This window comes from Cygnus atratus, chromosome 17 (genome assembly GCF_013377495.2).
Source record: "Cygnus atratus isolate AKBS03 ecotype Queensland, Australia chromosome 17, CAtr_DNAZoo_HiC_assembly, whole genome shotgun sequence".
Lineage (NCBI taxonomy): Eukaryota > Metazoa > Chordata > Aves > Anseriformes > Anatidae > Cygnus > Cygnus atratus.
The window spans coordinates 12818069-12833999 of record NC_066378.1 but is presented as its reverse complement, the minus strand read 5'-3'; the positions used below and the strand labels follow the sequence as shown (position 1 = coordinate 12833999).

General features: G+C 54.0%; 1 protein-coding gene across 1 annotated transcript; it reads right to left on the bottom strand.

Annotated features, from left to right (window-relative positions):
• Positions 1 to 223: 223 nt before the first annotated feature.
• On the bottom strand, positions 224 to 15752 carry CFAP251 (cilia and flagella associated protein 251). The gene is given in 21 exon segments (XM_050714286.1): positions 224 to 355; positions 1275 to 1376; positions 2603 to 2831; positions 5653 to 5796; positions 6007 to 6097; positions 8151 to 8314; positions 8714 to 8828; positions 9348 to 9532; positions 9806 to 9979; positions 10224 to 10372; positions 10457 to 10757; positions 12170 to 12317; positions 13058 to 13275; positions 13537 to 13581; positions 13930 to 14007; positions 14143 to 14223; positions 14566 to 14635; positions 14637 to 14675; positions 14882 to 14991; positions 15272 to 15412; positions 15594 to 15752. Coding segments are annotated over 21 exon segments (2865 nt in total). The 3' UTR covers positions 224 to 233.
• Between the last annotated feature and the right edge of the window lie 179 nt (positions 15753 to 15931).

Sequence of the window (15931 nt, the reverse complement as noted above, 5' to 3'; positions counted from 1 at the left end):
CATAAACCCACCCTGAAATAAGTTCTAGGAAGGCTCTAGCCAAGGATAGGGGTGATCTGTGCAAAAAGACAATGCAGCAACCATGGTGTCGCTCTTTACAGACTTTAGTTTGTGACCTTTAGTTTTTAATAAACATAGAATATAAATTTCACAGATACTTGAGGAGAGGATGTTGGAAAGTGGGAACAAGTAGAAAATTGGGGCAGCTACAATTCTGAGTCTTCACAGATCAACTATTCATTGATTTTTACTGTTCTTTTCTCTGGCTCGGCAATAGGTAAGCCAAGAATGTCAGCAGTGAACCTCTCTGCTGTGATTTCCTCTGGAATTTCTTCTCCAGTCAAAGCTGCTGCACCTGGAGAGCAGTAACAACAACACAAAACACACAATAGCAATGTAAAAATGGCATTCCAGAACAGTAATACTTGTAAGTCGCAGTGAGCGGATGGAATGCTTTTAACGATGTATGGAGTAATCATAAAGTATTGGCTTACTAGCTTAACACTTTATACATTCTTATCGGGGAAAAACTGCTAAATGTGTGAGGCTGAATCACCTTGCAGTACATACAGACCGCAGAAGAGCCAAGGGACCAGACAATTTTTACACTCCATCGGTTTGACATGATTCTGGGATCCTCAGGCACCCAGGGCCTGCAGTCGGTGTGCGGTGCCAGGTGGTTCCTGCACGGCACACAGCTGCTGCCAGCAGCTCACCAGGCGCTGTTCTAGACTGGTGGGGACTGGGACTTGAGCTGCACAAAGCATGGTGCTCATCAGCAGTCCCAATGACAACGGGCAGAGCGACGTGGGTGAAATCAGAGCTGTGATTCACTGCTCTAGACCGGTGTAGGATGGGACATTAACTGTACACAAACATGGTTATTATCAAGAGTTCTGTTACAGTGGGCATTGCAGCCTGGGTGAAGTCAACACTGTAATTTGCATAGTGCAGGATTCCTTTTTGCCTGTGGACTTTGGCGTGTAAACCTTCCACTCCGTGTTTCCAGTTCCGGTTCCAAGCCAGCAAGCAAAGAGCAATGCAATCCTGTCAGGCCTCAGTTACATTTCATTGTTCATTTATTTTCAGAGACACCAATGTAACTGTTGCATGGATGAAGGACAATCTACGGCTCTATGACTATTCTTGCAATCCCACCTCAGTGTTTTTGACAGCTCTTGGCCTAACAGGGTAATGGGCTTGCAATTTAAATTACTCTGTTTGGGAAGTGAAGCAATCCTGCCTCTGTGCAGTGCAGAATGCTAATCCCGTACCTGAGGGATCGCACGTGTCCAGGTCAGATCTTCCTCCCTCTGAATGCCTGCCCAGCAGGGCGGTCAGACACTGTGCCAGCTCGTCCTCCGTCATATGCTCTCCTGTATGCGATAAAGTAAAACCAGCCTCTTCGGTTACAGTGTCGTTAGCACAAAAAACAGAAGACAACTCAAATGAGAATGATGTACAAACAAAAAAGGGTAGTTTGGAAGGGGACTTGGCTTCTCTGAGACACAGGCCACATCACCAATCAGAACACATGATCCCAACACAGGAAAATGTTGATCCCAAGGAAAATGGTTCCCCTATCTTGCATGCATTTGGGGCAAAAATACCTATCAAAAGGAGAAAGTCTGATGCAGATGGCTCTTTAGGCTACGTTGCACTTGCAGGAGCCTGAGCTGCTGTTCCCACTGAATTCCTGGCCCAGGACAGACCACAGACCAGGTAGCTCTGTGCCTGGGGCTGTAGTCATTTCTGCACAGAGGAGGAAGAGGATGGTACAGGAAAGTTTTATTCTAATATCCTGGGATTAAGCGAACATAGTGCTTGTTCCCAGCTTGTGGTTGGCTTGTACCCTGAAGCATAAGGTTATAGATTTGTTATGAAACTGTTCTATCCTGTCTAATTATCTATTTATGGATGTTCACACCATCCATATAAATAACTAACCTTTCTCACATTGCTTGAATCCTCGTTTTCCACAGATCTTTGTGGCCAGGAGTTTTACTGGGTGCTGTGCTAAGTAAAACAGCATTTTCCTCTACCTGTTTTAGTGCTCAGCTGCACTAAAAGCTCCCTGTTTTGACAGCAGGAGCAAGACAATAGCAGCATGTAATTTACCACTCTAGCGTTGGCCGTAAGTACGTTTATACATGCCTTTACAGTGTTCCCTCTGATTCAGATGAACGAAACCATCCCATCTTTTCAGATTTCATACCTAGCTTCAGTCCAAGACTCTGACCAATTTCATTCCTCCTCTCTTGTCACCCTCTTTTCCTGCTTTTTACAATCTTTCTGGAGACTGTGTGGGGAATGGTAATTCAGATAAGGGTATACTGGAGGAAGGATACAGTTTGCCAGATCCATACTCATCGTTTGACAGAAAACATCCTTCAGACCATCAGAAATTTCCAGAGCAGCAAAAGAAGTGCAGCTGAGACAACAGACGTGATTATTCAGTTTAAAATCCTAAGGCAGGTGGCTCCCCACGCCTGCCCTGGTTACCAAGCTATAGTTCCAGATTAATTTTTTGCTGCAGTGAATACATTCTGAAATTGAAGACAGAACTAGCAAGCATAAAACTAATATTAGAAAAATAACTCACCTCTGCACTGAAGCAGCAACAGTAAGTCTCCTCTGTCAATAACTTTGTCTCCATTCTCATTGTCATAACCAAGAACCTGAAACGCTCGCTGTATGGTTTTCATTGACAAGCCAAACGCAGGCCGATGATTTATATAAAGTCTGATAAAATCCCCTAAATTGATTTTTGTCACTTGTTCTCCAGTGTCCACATACTCGCTGAATTTTACTTCATTTATCATTTCTTCGATCTACAGATGAAGGGAAGATGGATAGTTAGACATTTGCTTTTTGGAGAGCATCGGGACGGCTTCTGATCCCCCAAATGGTGCCGCAGGTGTCACGGCAGATCCCAGCAGTGCAGTAGTGCTCAGCAGCTGAGGATGGACCCAGCTAACGGTCACGGGCTCATTGTTAAGACAATTTCAGCTAAAGATGGGTGTAGCAGATGCATAATCATTTTGGATTTCCTCTATTTGCTGTTGTGATAGCTCTCAGTGGTGCCAATGGAGTTGCTCTAGATTTACGCAAGTATAAGTGAGCTGTTTCTGCTCCAAATTACATTAATGCTAACAGTGTAAATCCTGCAGCACTCTGCCATGTCTGTCCCTCTCAGATAAGCACGTTGCCCAGGAAGCTGCATGTTACTGCTGCGAGAAGGGGAAGAAACCATCCCCAGGGGCTGCATGGTGAGGGCTCCCCGTGACTTTGCAGCTGTCCCCAGTACCCTTGCTGCAGCTGTGTCTGCACTCTGGGGACAGCGGGCAGGCAACCCGCAGAGCAGTAAATATACCAGCCTGCTACAAAAATACGTGCACACAACTCCTGACACAACCAGGCTGCACGAGGGACCTACACACCCCAGCAGACACCAGCAAGCTCTGCCACGGCACGGGACAATTCTGAAACTTGCTTGTGCCACACACCGGCCGTGCTGGGTGCCCGTGGTTTTCCTGAGGCCCGGTGCTGTTTGTCAGCCCAGCTGGCAGCATGCCGATGGGTCCGACGGGCAGCTCCTGCTCCCTGCCCTCTGTGCCCTCGTGCCCCGAAGCGCAGCCCCTCGCATAGACACAGGCAGCGAAGAAGCACCGGGAGCTTTCCCCGTGCCGGCACGCACCATGCGTGCGTCCCCCCGGGGAGGGAAGCTGATGCAAGACCTCCCCGGGGAGGACGCTGCGTTCAGCCTTTGTCCTCGTGTCACAAGTTTTTCCACTGAATGAAGCCCAGGGAAGGGGGAAATCTTAGCCTTCTGTTTTCCCTGTTGTGAATGCCGTGCCAGGCGAGAACAGTCAATTTGACTCAGCTCTGGCTGATCTGGGATTAGGTTTTTTATCAGCCCCACTGAACTACAGACAAAAACACCAATTCCCCAAAGCCTCGCTACTCAGCCCAAGCTGTTTTTTCTCCCTCCTGCTTTTCCTTTATTAAAATACTCCAGAGAGAGGTGGACTTTCTGCATTTTAACACTGTCCTGCTTGCTTTGAGAAGCAGATTGTAGGTTGCCTGCTTTCCCAGCAGCTTAGCACCTCTTTCCACACCTGAAACGCTGCTGTGATTTTGATTTGGGGGGGGGGGGTTAACGGTTATTCTTCCGGAGACATTTCTCGGAGGAATACGTTCTCTCTGTCCCCAAGAGGCAAAAATGCTATGAGCCAAGGAGAAGCTCTAACAAAGCACCAGGGAATAACACCGCAGCCTGACACAAGGACAAAGCAGTTCCAGCTTGGAGGAACATTCTGGGGGTGCCAGGGCTCCAAAGCAAGCCTGCTGCGGGCTCCCTGGCAGGGACACGGCCGGGCAGATGGGATGGCACCAACCTGCAGCACCGGGGGGTCCGGCACAGTCGGCAGAGATGCAGGCAGCCACCCCCGCGGAAAGCCGAAGGGAGTGCGGCGACGTGCTGCTTCCCTTGGGAGAACCCCTCCTGCGCTGAAGGGCTGTATCTGGTGCTAGGAGGTTGTTATTTAAATCTCCTTGCATCAGATTCTGTAATTATTATTTTTTTTGGATGCGTTTTAATTGCCCTTTTGCCAGGTTACAAATGAGGTCTGTATACAACGCAATTGGCCTCGTAGAAAAAGCTACAAAGGGAAAAGCAGCAGCACCCTTATTAAATCACTTGTCTTTGCCTGCTGTAAAATTTGAAGCTAAAAAGCTCTTAAGAAATGTTTGGTAGGAAGCTCCTCTGCTGCAACCTCAAAGGCAAGCTCAGAGAGAGCTTCTGCAGAGTTTATCAGTTATGAAAGAGCTTTACGTTCCATGGGAATAAAAGCTGCTGGCTCCATCTAAAACCGTTCTTTCATCAGCCCGAGACAGAACAAGAAAAAGAGGCTCTGTCAGCATCCCCAAAGCATGGAGCTGGGCACTCCCACCCGCAGCAGTAGTGCGTGGAGCATGCTCTGGCTATCTCCTCCCAGACTGGGTTCACCCATAACCAAGAAGCACAGAAGTTCAGACTCTCCTGGAAGTCAGAGAGCCCAAAGCACAACATTGCCTGCACACATGGTACTTTAGCCTACGGGCTATGGAAAGCTGGAGACTTGTGCCTTGGGAGCCAAAGGAAGACTCACAGAAGCACGGGAGCAGAGGACAGCTGAAGTTGGGACTCTGGAGGTCATCTGGTCCAACCTCCCCCCACAAGCAGGTTGCCCAGGACCATGGCCAGCTTGTCCACGATGTCATTCCTCAGCTTTCTCAGTTCATCCTCTGAAACCCAGCTCTCTACAGAGGTGTTGGCTGTGGGGTTTGGGGCCCTGGGCACTCAGCCTGACCCTGAGGGCACCTTTGGGTGAGAGTTTCTTAACTCTCAGGCTCCAGGTCTGTCCAGCCTACCCCTGCAGCTGTCCAGCTCTTCAGTGACAAGCCATTGCTGTTTTAGAAATGCGCTGCTGGATTCTGATCACTACAATACTGATGCAGACCAAGCTAAATACATTTAAACCAGCAGATACACCCTGCAGCCATCCAGCATGGCAAAGGTCTGAATCTGGCCCTCAGGCTGCTCAGTGAATGGAATCATTCTTGCTCTCCTTTTTTTTTTTTTTTAAATAATAATAAAAACAACTGACAAACCTCTTCCTCTGATGGATAAAATCCCATTGCTCTCATTACAGAAGGAATTTCCTCCAAGGGAATATGCGTTGACACCTGTCTGGTCTCCAGCGTGTCGATGCCTTGGCTGCGCAGCTGCACATAGTAGAAATAGTCTTCCAGCTCCTGCGAGGGATTCAAACGAGACACTGTAGAGTTCAGCGACCAACAGGCGAGGGAGATAAGGCTTCTTTTAAGGTTCACTAACAGGCGTATCAATGAGACCGCTGTTAAAGGCGATCTGGACAAAAAACTAAAGAAATGTCAGGCCTGTATAAATGAATCTTAAACTCCAACCAGATGTTGCTGCGCAGCAGTCACGGTGAGCACAATTACCCTGAAGAATTCGCCTTCTCGGCCGCCCTCCAGCAGGCTGTAGAACGGGACCAGGTCCTCCCCACCCAGGGACGCAGCAGCCTCCAAGGCACTGGCACAGGCAGAGAAAAGAAGGTGCAGGAAGCGTTCACGTGGGGGGAGATTTCTCATTTCCCTTTCTAGCCATTGCTCAGAGACACTTTCGATAAATAAATAAAATCCCTCGGCCTCAGAATGCAGGAAGGAGAAGCATTGCCTTGAACCGTGTGCGATTTTATCATCAGCCTGCACTTCTACAGCATATTTCGTACCCAGGTTTTGCATACAATAGCACAGTGTGGGAATTAATTATTCCTGAATGGCCCTCTTGTTTGGGGGAACGAGCACGGGGCTGGGAGCCAGCAGCTTTTCCATGGGCTCGAGCTGGGTGTCTGGCATTTAGCTTTCCTGCTTCCTTATAGAGACATTGAGGGAGACGAATTAGCTAGATCAGCATTTTGAATGTGTGGAGCGCCGGGACTCGGTGTGTGCAAGAAACCACACAAAGCCAGCTCCCCGTCCCTCGCTCCAACACGTCCTTCCCCGACAGCTCAGCGCAATCCCTTACGCTGCGAGCGCGAGCGGCGGTGCCACAGGTGCAGCCCACGTTAAACGGACGCAGCACCTCGCCGTTTCCATTCCCAGGCAGCTGGAGCCAGAAGAATCACCTCGGTTTGTGCAGATGAAGAAGGGAACGGAGCCTGGCAGAACCATCTCGGCATAGCGTTGCCGCACAACACCCCGCGCCCGCAGCAGGGCTGCAGCTTCGATGCACACCTCTGTTGCGCTGCTTCCGCACGGTTTTTGCAAGCTTGGTGCTTTTTTTTTTTTCATAATTAAGTTATTTGGGTATTAAACACAGTGGAGATGCACAAGATGCCAGGAGCAGCAATAAAATGATAATTAGCTCATCAAGAGCTCCGCTCCAAAAACAAATTACACAGAAATTCAATGTTGCCTGGACTCCGGCCAACCATTATAAAGAAGGATCATTTATATTCTATTGCCTTCCTTAAAATGTCGCTTATTCTGACCCCCGACTGCTTAAGCCACACAAAGTGGAAAAGCAAATAAATAAGCCCATTGCTTTCCCACCCAGGTTTCATTGTTCTGGCACACGGAGGTGAGCGAGCTCAGCACCCTCCTGGCTCTGCACTGCGCGGGCAGTACCTGCAGGAGCCGTTTACACAAGACCACTGCGTGCTTAGCCATGAAACATGCCTCCTAGGAAGATGAGGGGCGTTTCACAGGGGCAGCACACCCCAAAAATAGGAGGCCACACTGCTCTCCCAGCTGTTGCTCCCTTCCAATGTGCGTGCATGCACTGGCTGCTTGCAGCGAGCCCTCTGCCAGTGTCCATGTTGCAGTGAGCTTCGGTCCTTGGCGTGCCGAGCAATGGTATCCAGCTCCTGCCGCATGGGACCTCCGGGAGCACACGTCCCTTGGGCCAGGACCCGCCTGGCAGGCCACAAGGGGCCACACACCCTGGCAAGGGCAGAGGAAACCTGGCAGAGGAGCTCAGGGCTGGCACGCTGGGCCGGAGCCCAGGATGCCTCAGGAGCAAAGCAGCCTTGGCTCCTTCAGCCGTCCCGTTTACTGCAGTCCGTTTGCTCGTGTAAGCAGAGCTTTATAGGATTACGGTGGCTTGTCCTAAATCCAGCCTTCAAATGCAGTAGGGATTTCCTTGCAAATGCCGGCCTATCCCATTTGGAGAGCAGACTTTTTTTGTATCAGCTGTGGCCCTGTACACTCCTCCTGCAGCTCCTCCTGATCCCCTAACCAGATAATCCCTATCCCAGCAGCCAGACTCTCACAAGACCAGAAATCCCTCAATTTCTTGGCATTTGGATACCATTTCCCAGGCTGGAGAATTTTATAGGCGCTCATTTACTGCACCCCCTGTGTAGCATGTGAGCCATCTCCGCATGCTGGAGAGCTGATGCAAAGAGAGGGAAGAGGAATAGCTGGGAGACCTGGCTTTAGCTGCACCGGACACCAACAGAGACCTTCCAGGACAAAAGCCCCATTCTCAGTATAAATGCTGGGAAACATTAGCTTCAGCTGTGCTGGCCAAGCAGCTGTGGAAAGCCACAACAAGACTCCCTTCTCCTCCCTGCAGTACTCACTTCAGGTTCACCTCCCATTTCAGAACAGTGCGGTCGTTCCCCCCCGCCGTAAAGACGTAGCGCCCGTCGTAGGAGCAGGCCAGGTCCGAGACGCCATCTGGGTGGCAAATGAAAGCTGAGGACTTGTGGGGGTTGCCATCGACAGGCAAAATCTGCAGGCCCACCTATAAGGGGAGAGGAGGAGGTGAGGGCTGGGGCTCCCACGGGAAGACCGGAGCAGCCAGTGCACGGTTTGCTCTGCAGTGACATTCCCCCAGTGGCTGTCACCTCTACACCAGCCCTTGCCCCAAACAAGGAGTTTTTAAGTGTCTCCACTCTTCAGTAGTTCACTTCTCCTGGCTCTGCGAGGGCAGGTTCCCTTCATCCCCCTGGCCAAGCCAGGAGTGCTCCAAAATCACAGAATCACAGAATTGTAGGGGTTGGAAGGGACCTCAAGAGATCATCGGGTCCAAACCCCAAACTCCCTGGATAGATATAAATATAAATAATACTATAAAAATAAAAATACTCCCTGTAAGATATAAAAATATTCCCTGTAAGAGTAGAAAGGTGGGGCTCCGTACCTTGTCCTGTGTAATGTAGGCCAGATAGCATTTCTGGGGCTCCGTAGTGCTCCTTGTTGGGAGGATTTGTATCTTCTCCAGCGGGGAGCCATAGGTTGGTCCCAGAAGGGTCTTTCTAAAGGCAAACAACATTGCCATCTGTTCTAGGGCTCACAAAAATATTTTCCCCCTCTGAACGGCTGTGGTGCACGAGGATGGGTGGATAAGGGGAGGCGTGGGTGCAAAGGCTCTGTGATACCTGCTGAGAGCACAGGATAGCACAGGATCCCTGTCCAGAAGGGACCACACCGGGGCTAAGAGAGGAATTTAGTGCTCAGGGATCAGCCCCTGGGCTTTGCTGATCCTGTGGGCTCTTATCTCCTCAGCTGATGCCCAGCCGATGCGTCTCAAGTCCAATGTGCTGGGCAGACCGAGACCCACCTGCAGCCACAGCCTTCCTAGACTGCCACGTTTGTGAGGAGCAGAGAAGACACAAGAGTGGAGCAGCCCTGGGGCCCTGCAGCCACCCCACCATCTGCATCACGGATGGACAAACACATGCTCACGGGTGGGAGCAGGGCAGAAGAGAACAGAGACTCAGGTTGGTGCTCCCGGGCAGAAGGTGAGGGGGCTTGGGACTGAATCTCCCCCCTACCTGCACATTTTGGTCGTTGTGTTGTAGAGCTTCATTTTGTAACAGCTGTTGGCCGTGAGGATAAAGGACTCGGTGCCGAACTGGGGGTACCAGGCCAAGCACAGGGGCACAGCAACCTGCTCTACCCGGTCCCTGTGCGAGATCACCAGCCGGTCCTTGCTGCTGCTGCTCAGGTCGTATTCCACCTGGAGGGAAGACAAGGAAGCACGGCGATCTGCCAGCATCCTGGACCTGGTGGATTAACCAGATCTAGTGGCCATTGCAGCAGCCGGGGAGAGAAGCCCGCAGAGCAGAGGCTCATCTCCAAACCCCGGGCAGATCTGCCTCGAGGTCAGGCTGACAAACAGCCGGTGGGGAGAGACACGGAGCTGCAGAACCACAGGCTCTCTCCCTCTCTTGTCCAGCCAGGACTTCGACCACAACACCCCGCTGCCCTTCAGGCTCTCCCATCCACGTACCAGCTGCCGGTCCTCCCCGAGGCTCAGGAGCCGGGGCTCATTGCTGTCCAGCTGGACCCCAAACAGGATGCTCCGGATGGGTTTGTAGTGGGAGTGGAGCCCTGCCAGGTGTTCCCAGCATCTCTGCCCATTTTGCAGGACTCTTTTGTAAACAGTCACCGCATATTTCTCATCCTGGAAAGAGAGCATGAAGGTCAACGTGCCACAGTCCCCCCCGGGCACATCCCCTGGCTGGCAGCAGGCAGCTGCATGTTTCCCCTTGGGGCTTATGCCAGCCCTGCCAGCTCTGCAGCCCCCCCAGAGGGTGAGGGTGGCTGCCCTGAGGAAGCACTGGAGCAGACAGCTCCAAATCAGGCAGCTGCTTGTGGCAATCCCAGCTCCCGGGAGCCGTGCTTTGGAGAGGACCGAGCAGGCTTACAGCGGTTGCGAGGTACTCAGAGTCGTGGGAAAAGCTGATGTGAGTCACGGTGCCCCGCGAGAACCTGAAGGCTTCACAGCAGGACTGAAGGGAAATGGCGTCGAGGATGTACACGCTTCCATCAGTGAAGCCGGTGGCCAGAAAGCAACCTGCAAAGCCCACCAGAAAACAATCCCAACACGCTCCCTCCTCTGGGAAGCTTGGCACATGCGTAGATCACTAGAGCGGGATACCTTCAGGGTCATAGGACAAGCACTGGATGCTGGCCTCAGTGAATATCCTGCTAACAGGGTGCTTGGGCTGCTGGTAGTCCCACACTTTGAGCAGCCCGCAGTGACTGCCCACAGCAAGCAGTGCCTGCCGGGGGTGACAGGCGATGGCAGTTGTTGCCTTCTTGGCCTCTTCCATTACTTTTTCAAAGTTTGTCCCGTCTGTTGCAACATGGAGCACTGTTGCATCAGAGGTTGAAAGGATAAAGTTCCTGTTTAGTGAGAGAAACAAAATTTGATGAATCAGACTAGCTGGCTCGTGTCCCTCCGAGCGATATTACACAGTCTCTTTTTGTCAACTTAGCAGGACGATCACTTATGTTTTGCGATACACAGTACGCAGACGCTTGTTGACCTGGAAGGCAGGTGGCACCCTGTGTCTGCGCCCTGGAGAACCTCCACAGGACGACACTGGAGCCAGTTCCCTTTTCTACTTGGGTAGTCAAGTCAGAAGACGAACGCCATCTGGGTAACTTTTGCCGTTTGCAAGTCACTGGTGTGTGAGATGGACAAACGAGCAATTGAGGCTTCTCTGAATAGTCCTTTCACTTGTCCCCACACCACCATTGCCAGTGGCTGCAAGTTGGCCGTGCTGCCGCAGACGGGGCAGAGGACGGCTCGAGACCCACCGCGCAGACAGAGCGGCCGCCTGTTCGTCGGCTCGGCCGCGCCAGCTGCAGCGCAGCGAGGACAGTCCCGCCGCCTAAATGGTGACGGGTAAAGCAGGCGACTGAATAATCAGGCAAACACAGCTGAGGACCGAGAGCCTGGGCCCTGCAGAAGGGTCAGGAGAGGACTGTGTGGGGCTGAGGCAGAGGAGCCCAGCCCTGCTGGACGTGCGTGACTGCAGCCACCATTGCTAGCCAGCCCGTGGCCACTGCTGGTTTCTGCTCCTCTGACCTGGCCTCCGGAGGGTGCTGGGCCTCCTGCAGAGGCAGCCAGGCGACAGCAGTCCTTCAGCTTCGCCTTTGGTTTTCTGCCTTTGGTGCTCCCTGGAGCAGCCACAAGTGGCAGGAGCTGCCAGAAAGAGGTGCAAGGCGACGTGGAACAACTTGGGAAAACACGATGCTTCCCAGGGCACTGTTCCGGGTCGGAGAGGAACCTGTTCCACGTGGCTCTTAGGAAAACATGTGCGGCGATGGACGTACGCTGCTACAAGAGTCTCAGCAGGAGCAGTGGCCATATGGTTTGCAGCCCCAGAACAGCATCATCTGTCCCACAGGCTTCCTACAGCCCCTTGGGCACTGCCACGTCCCCGCTGGGGCTGCCCCAAGGCCCTGAGCCGCGCCGTGCAGCCCAGCGCTGCACCACCCAGATTATCTCACCCAGCGGTGGTAAAATCTGACTGGAAATAGCCACTGGGGAGGGATTTAAGGCGGGAGGGTTAAGGGGCTCAGCGGGAGCTGTGGGCTTGGCATTAGCCCTGCCTGGCGTGCCAGCTACGTGACAGAGGAGCTGCACAGCTCCGTGCCCAGCTGGTTGTCCCCGTGCTGGCATTAACCAACACTTCTCCAGCCTGCACCGAGGCATCGCGCCCGGCTCGTGATCTGAGACGTGCTGGGGCCACCAGTTTATGGAGGGCACTGGGAAGTGCTCGCAGGGCAGATGCAGAAAGCTGGGTTTATGGGGGGAGGCTCACCCGGCGGTGAAGGGCTGGCTGCCGGCGCTGGAGCAGGCTGAGGCGGCATCAGGAGGCTCAGGAGGGGATTTGGAGAAGGAGATGGAGCAAATGGGCCCCACGCTGCTGTGGCTGTAGCAGGCCAGGAGCTGTAGCTGCCCGTTGTAGAATTTCACCCGGCCTTTCACGTCCCCTGTCACTATGCAGCTGGAGGGAAGGGAAAGCTCTGCGTTAGGGCTCGTGTGCTGAGAGGCACCGTGAGCAGGTCTGTCCTGCCCTCTGCTCCACCAGTGCAACCCACGGGGCAGGGACACGGAGTGGCCGTGGGGACACGCAGCGCCTGTCCCTGAGCTGTCGTGATGAGGCCCATGGAACACCCTGGAAAGCGTCTGAGCAGCATGCTGATGGAGAACAGCCAAGTATTTACTGGGTAGAAACAAATCTCTTTCCTTCTGCCTTTTCTCCGCATAAGTGCGTGAGAGAAGCCCCTTGCAGACGAGGGCAGCAGCCGCCGGGCTCTGCTGTGACCCTGCAGTGTCCCCAGCGCTGTCCCCAGGGCTGCTCGGAGGCTGCCTGCTCCCTCTGCCGGCAGAGGCCAGGAGGCTGAGAAAGATGTGGCTGGGTCCTCTGTGACCACGGCCAACCTGTGAGGTGCTGGGAGAGCTGGGATCACATTGCCAGGAGGTTTCAACATTTTTTTTTTCTTAGTCAATATAATTTGTTGGGGGGAAAATAGATAAATAAATAAAACCAGGAGCAGCGTCTCATAAATCAGCAGCGCTTTCCTGCTTGGATTTGCCTGGTCCTTGCACATGGCCAAGTGTAAAACTGCAGCACTTGCCAGTAGTTCACCACTGTTCTCTCTGCCATTTCTGGGCTGAGGTGCCCGAGCTGGTTATAGACCCATGGCTATAGACCCATGGCTACGGACAGCACCGGCTCCTTACCTCTCCAGCACCGTCAGCACCGTAATGCTGCTCCTCTGCATTGGCACCAGCTTGGTGGCCTTTGTGCTGTGTGGCTGGACCTGCGCCTCCTCGGAGAGGGAGCGGGCACAGGCCATGTCCCACACCACCAGCTTCCCGGCTGAGGTGCCCGTCAGAGCCTGCGCATTGTTAAAGTGGAAAGCCGACTGGCTGAAGTGCCCCACCACGCTGTTGAAGGTCTGCAGAGAGAGTGGCAGGGCCACAAGTTAGTCCTGGGCTCTCTAATTTGGTCCCTGCCTGCCCCGAGCTGGGACTACTGCAGACAGCTCTCCTTGCAGGAGTGAGCCCCAGGAGACGATGCTTGTCCCTGCTTGTCCCCCCCAGGAGACCGAGGGGGACAGGCTGGGGACGTGGCCACTTGTTTAGCAGAGGGGGACGGGATGGAGGTGCCGCCAGCAGGAAGGCGAACAGGGGCCATGCGGCCTTCCCCACACACTCACCTGCTTGGTCAAAGGCGGAGTGCTGTACTGCAGGCCGGCATCACCCTGTGGGGAGAGCAGAATGTGAGTCCCTGTGAGGACAGCCAGCCCATAATGTCACCCTGCACCACCTGCGTGTCCCTTCCCCACCCTCAGCTGGGGACAAGAGGTGGGCTCCAGGGCCAGGAAGGTTCCAAAATCCCTTGGAGCATGCAAAACCACCTCTCCCTCCGCCTGCTCCTCTCCCGAAAGCTGACGACCATCACGAAGCTCACAAACACACACGGAAAACACGGGTGGGAGAGGCTGGGACCGGCCTGGTGCAAGATACAGGCAGGCACCTGGCCCCATGCCACCTTCAGGCCCCCTGGGAGCACGTTGGGTGCTAGAAGAACTCCCCACAGTCCTACTCACCCACAGATAAAATATCACCTGGGTTTTGCTGTTGCTGACAAACTCATAGGGATTTTGGGGGTTAAAAATGACAAAATCCTGAAATTAAAAGGTGAGAGTCACATTAATGCCAAGCTGAGCGATGTTCCCTGCTTTATTCTTTCATGCAAAACTTCTGCATTTATACAGGCACACCAAATGGAGCGCGGTGGCCCAGGTCCCTGCGGTGCTCACCTGGAGCCCAAATTCAGGCCTCAGCTCTGCGCTGCACACAGGGCTCTCAGTGTGAGACGTCCACCTCCACAGGCAAACTTTCTGTCACAAGGGGGAAACCAGGAGACGTTTGTGGCTTCCTGAGAGCTCCAGGAAGGCCCCAACCTCTGGCTGCAGAGGATGGGGGGATATAAAAGACTGGAGCAGGATAAACACAGCATGGCCTGACAGCTTAATTTCAGGAAGCACTGCTAGGAATTGCTTCAATGAAAGCACATCAGGAGCTTTTATCCCAAGTTCAGACCTGCTTTCTCAGCTCTGCAGCATGCAGTTTAATGAAATCCAGCAAAACCCACGCAGACCGTCTCTCCTGCCCACCACCCACAGGAAGAGCCTCCCAGGCACCCATCAAACAAAGCACAAAGAAGGCAATATTTTCCTCACCTGCACCCTGCCAGAACTAATGGTCACCAGATACCTCGCGTCCCGGGAGATGGCAAGTAGCGGCAACCCCACCACCGGGGTGGCTGTCAAAGATGGTGCGCACGGGTATCCTGTGGAGAAAAGCCCTCTGCTCGCCTAAATTTGGGGAGGGGAGGGTGTCTGCAGGCAGGGTGCTGGTGTGGGATTTGAAGCAGCCGGCGCTGGTGCTGAGCATCCTCCCCAGGCCTTCTTCCCAAGCAAAGGGCTCGCCCCCACGCTCCCCCCAATGGCCCAAGGACATGCGGGGTTTTCACGGAGGAGGCTCCCAGCAGCTCACCCCGAGAAGGTGTCCCACATGATGACCAGAGGGTCTGGGCCTCGGTCAGCAGTGGCGACCCAGCGCCGGTCCTCGCTCACGCACAGGCAAGAAATGGCGTTCGCGTGGCCCTGGTTGGGGAAAGAGAGAGGCACCGGGGGGCTCCAGGCCGGCCGCTTGTTTCAAGCATTCATCAGCTGCTTGGCTGCGGGGATCTCCTCGTCCTCTCTCCCAGGGGTCCTCTGCTCTCCTCCCTCTGTCCCCACTGGGGTTACAGGTGTCCCCGAAGCAGCCAGCGTGCCCACAGCACCCAGGCAGCTACTCCGGCCACGTGCAGGCAGTGGGCACCAGGACGAGGGACAAGGGGTAGGTGCTCGGGATAAAGGGAGAGGAGGGAGCCACGTGCCAGACCTGCAGGTGGTACTGCCGGCCCCCGGGGACGTCGTGGATCACAGCCGTGTGGGAGCAGACGTACAGCAGCACACGGTCCTCCCCACCTGCCAGGCTGTGCACGGCCAGGCTGCTGTTGTAGCCCAACGCCCAGGACAGCCTCTGTGGGAAGAGCAGCTCCTGGCTCTTAGCAGTGGGAGCAAAACAAGGAAAAAAAAAAAAATCCCCCAAAAAGCTCCTGGGAGGAACGGGACGGAGGTAGGCGGGAGAGCTGGGCAGGCCACCAGAGTGGCAGGTAGCACAAGGTGGCACCACGCATGCTCTCCTGCCCGCTGGTACTCACGAGGGGGTGACAGCTGCTCTGCTTGTCCCCCTGGAAGAGCAGACCCGGCTGGGCCACCCACAGCAGGCTAGCAGAGCCATCATGCTGGTTGCCCTCCCAGCTCCTCTGCTGCTGCTCCTGCTCTCCATGACCCCCATGAGGGCTGGAGATGGCCCCCATGGGGTCAGGCAGTGCTGGGGTGGGTTTGGGGGGTCCTTCTGAGCATGGTGTCCCGGTGGCGGTGTCTCCTGGGGCAGTCTTCAATGCAGTCGTGTCCTGCCACCCATCCCAGGTGCTGAACAGGGTTCTTGGGACCCCTGTCCCCAGAGGAGACAGTGGGGGACCCGGCGGTGCATCCC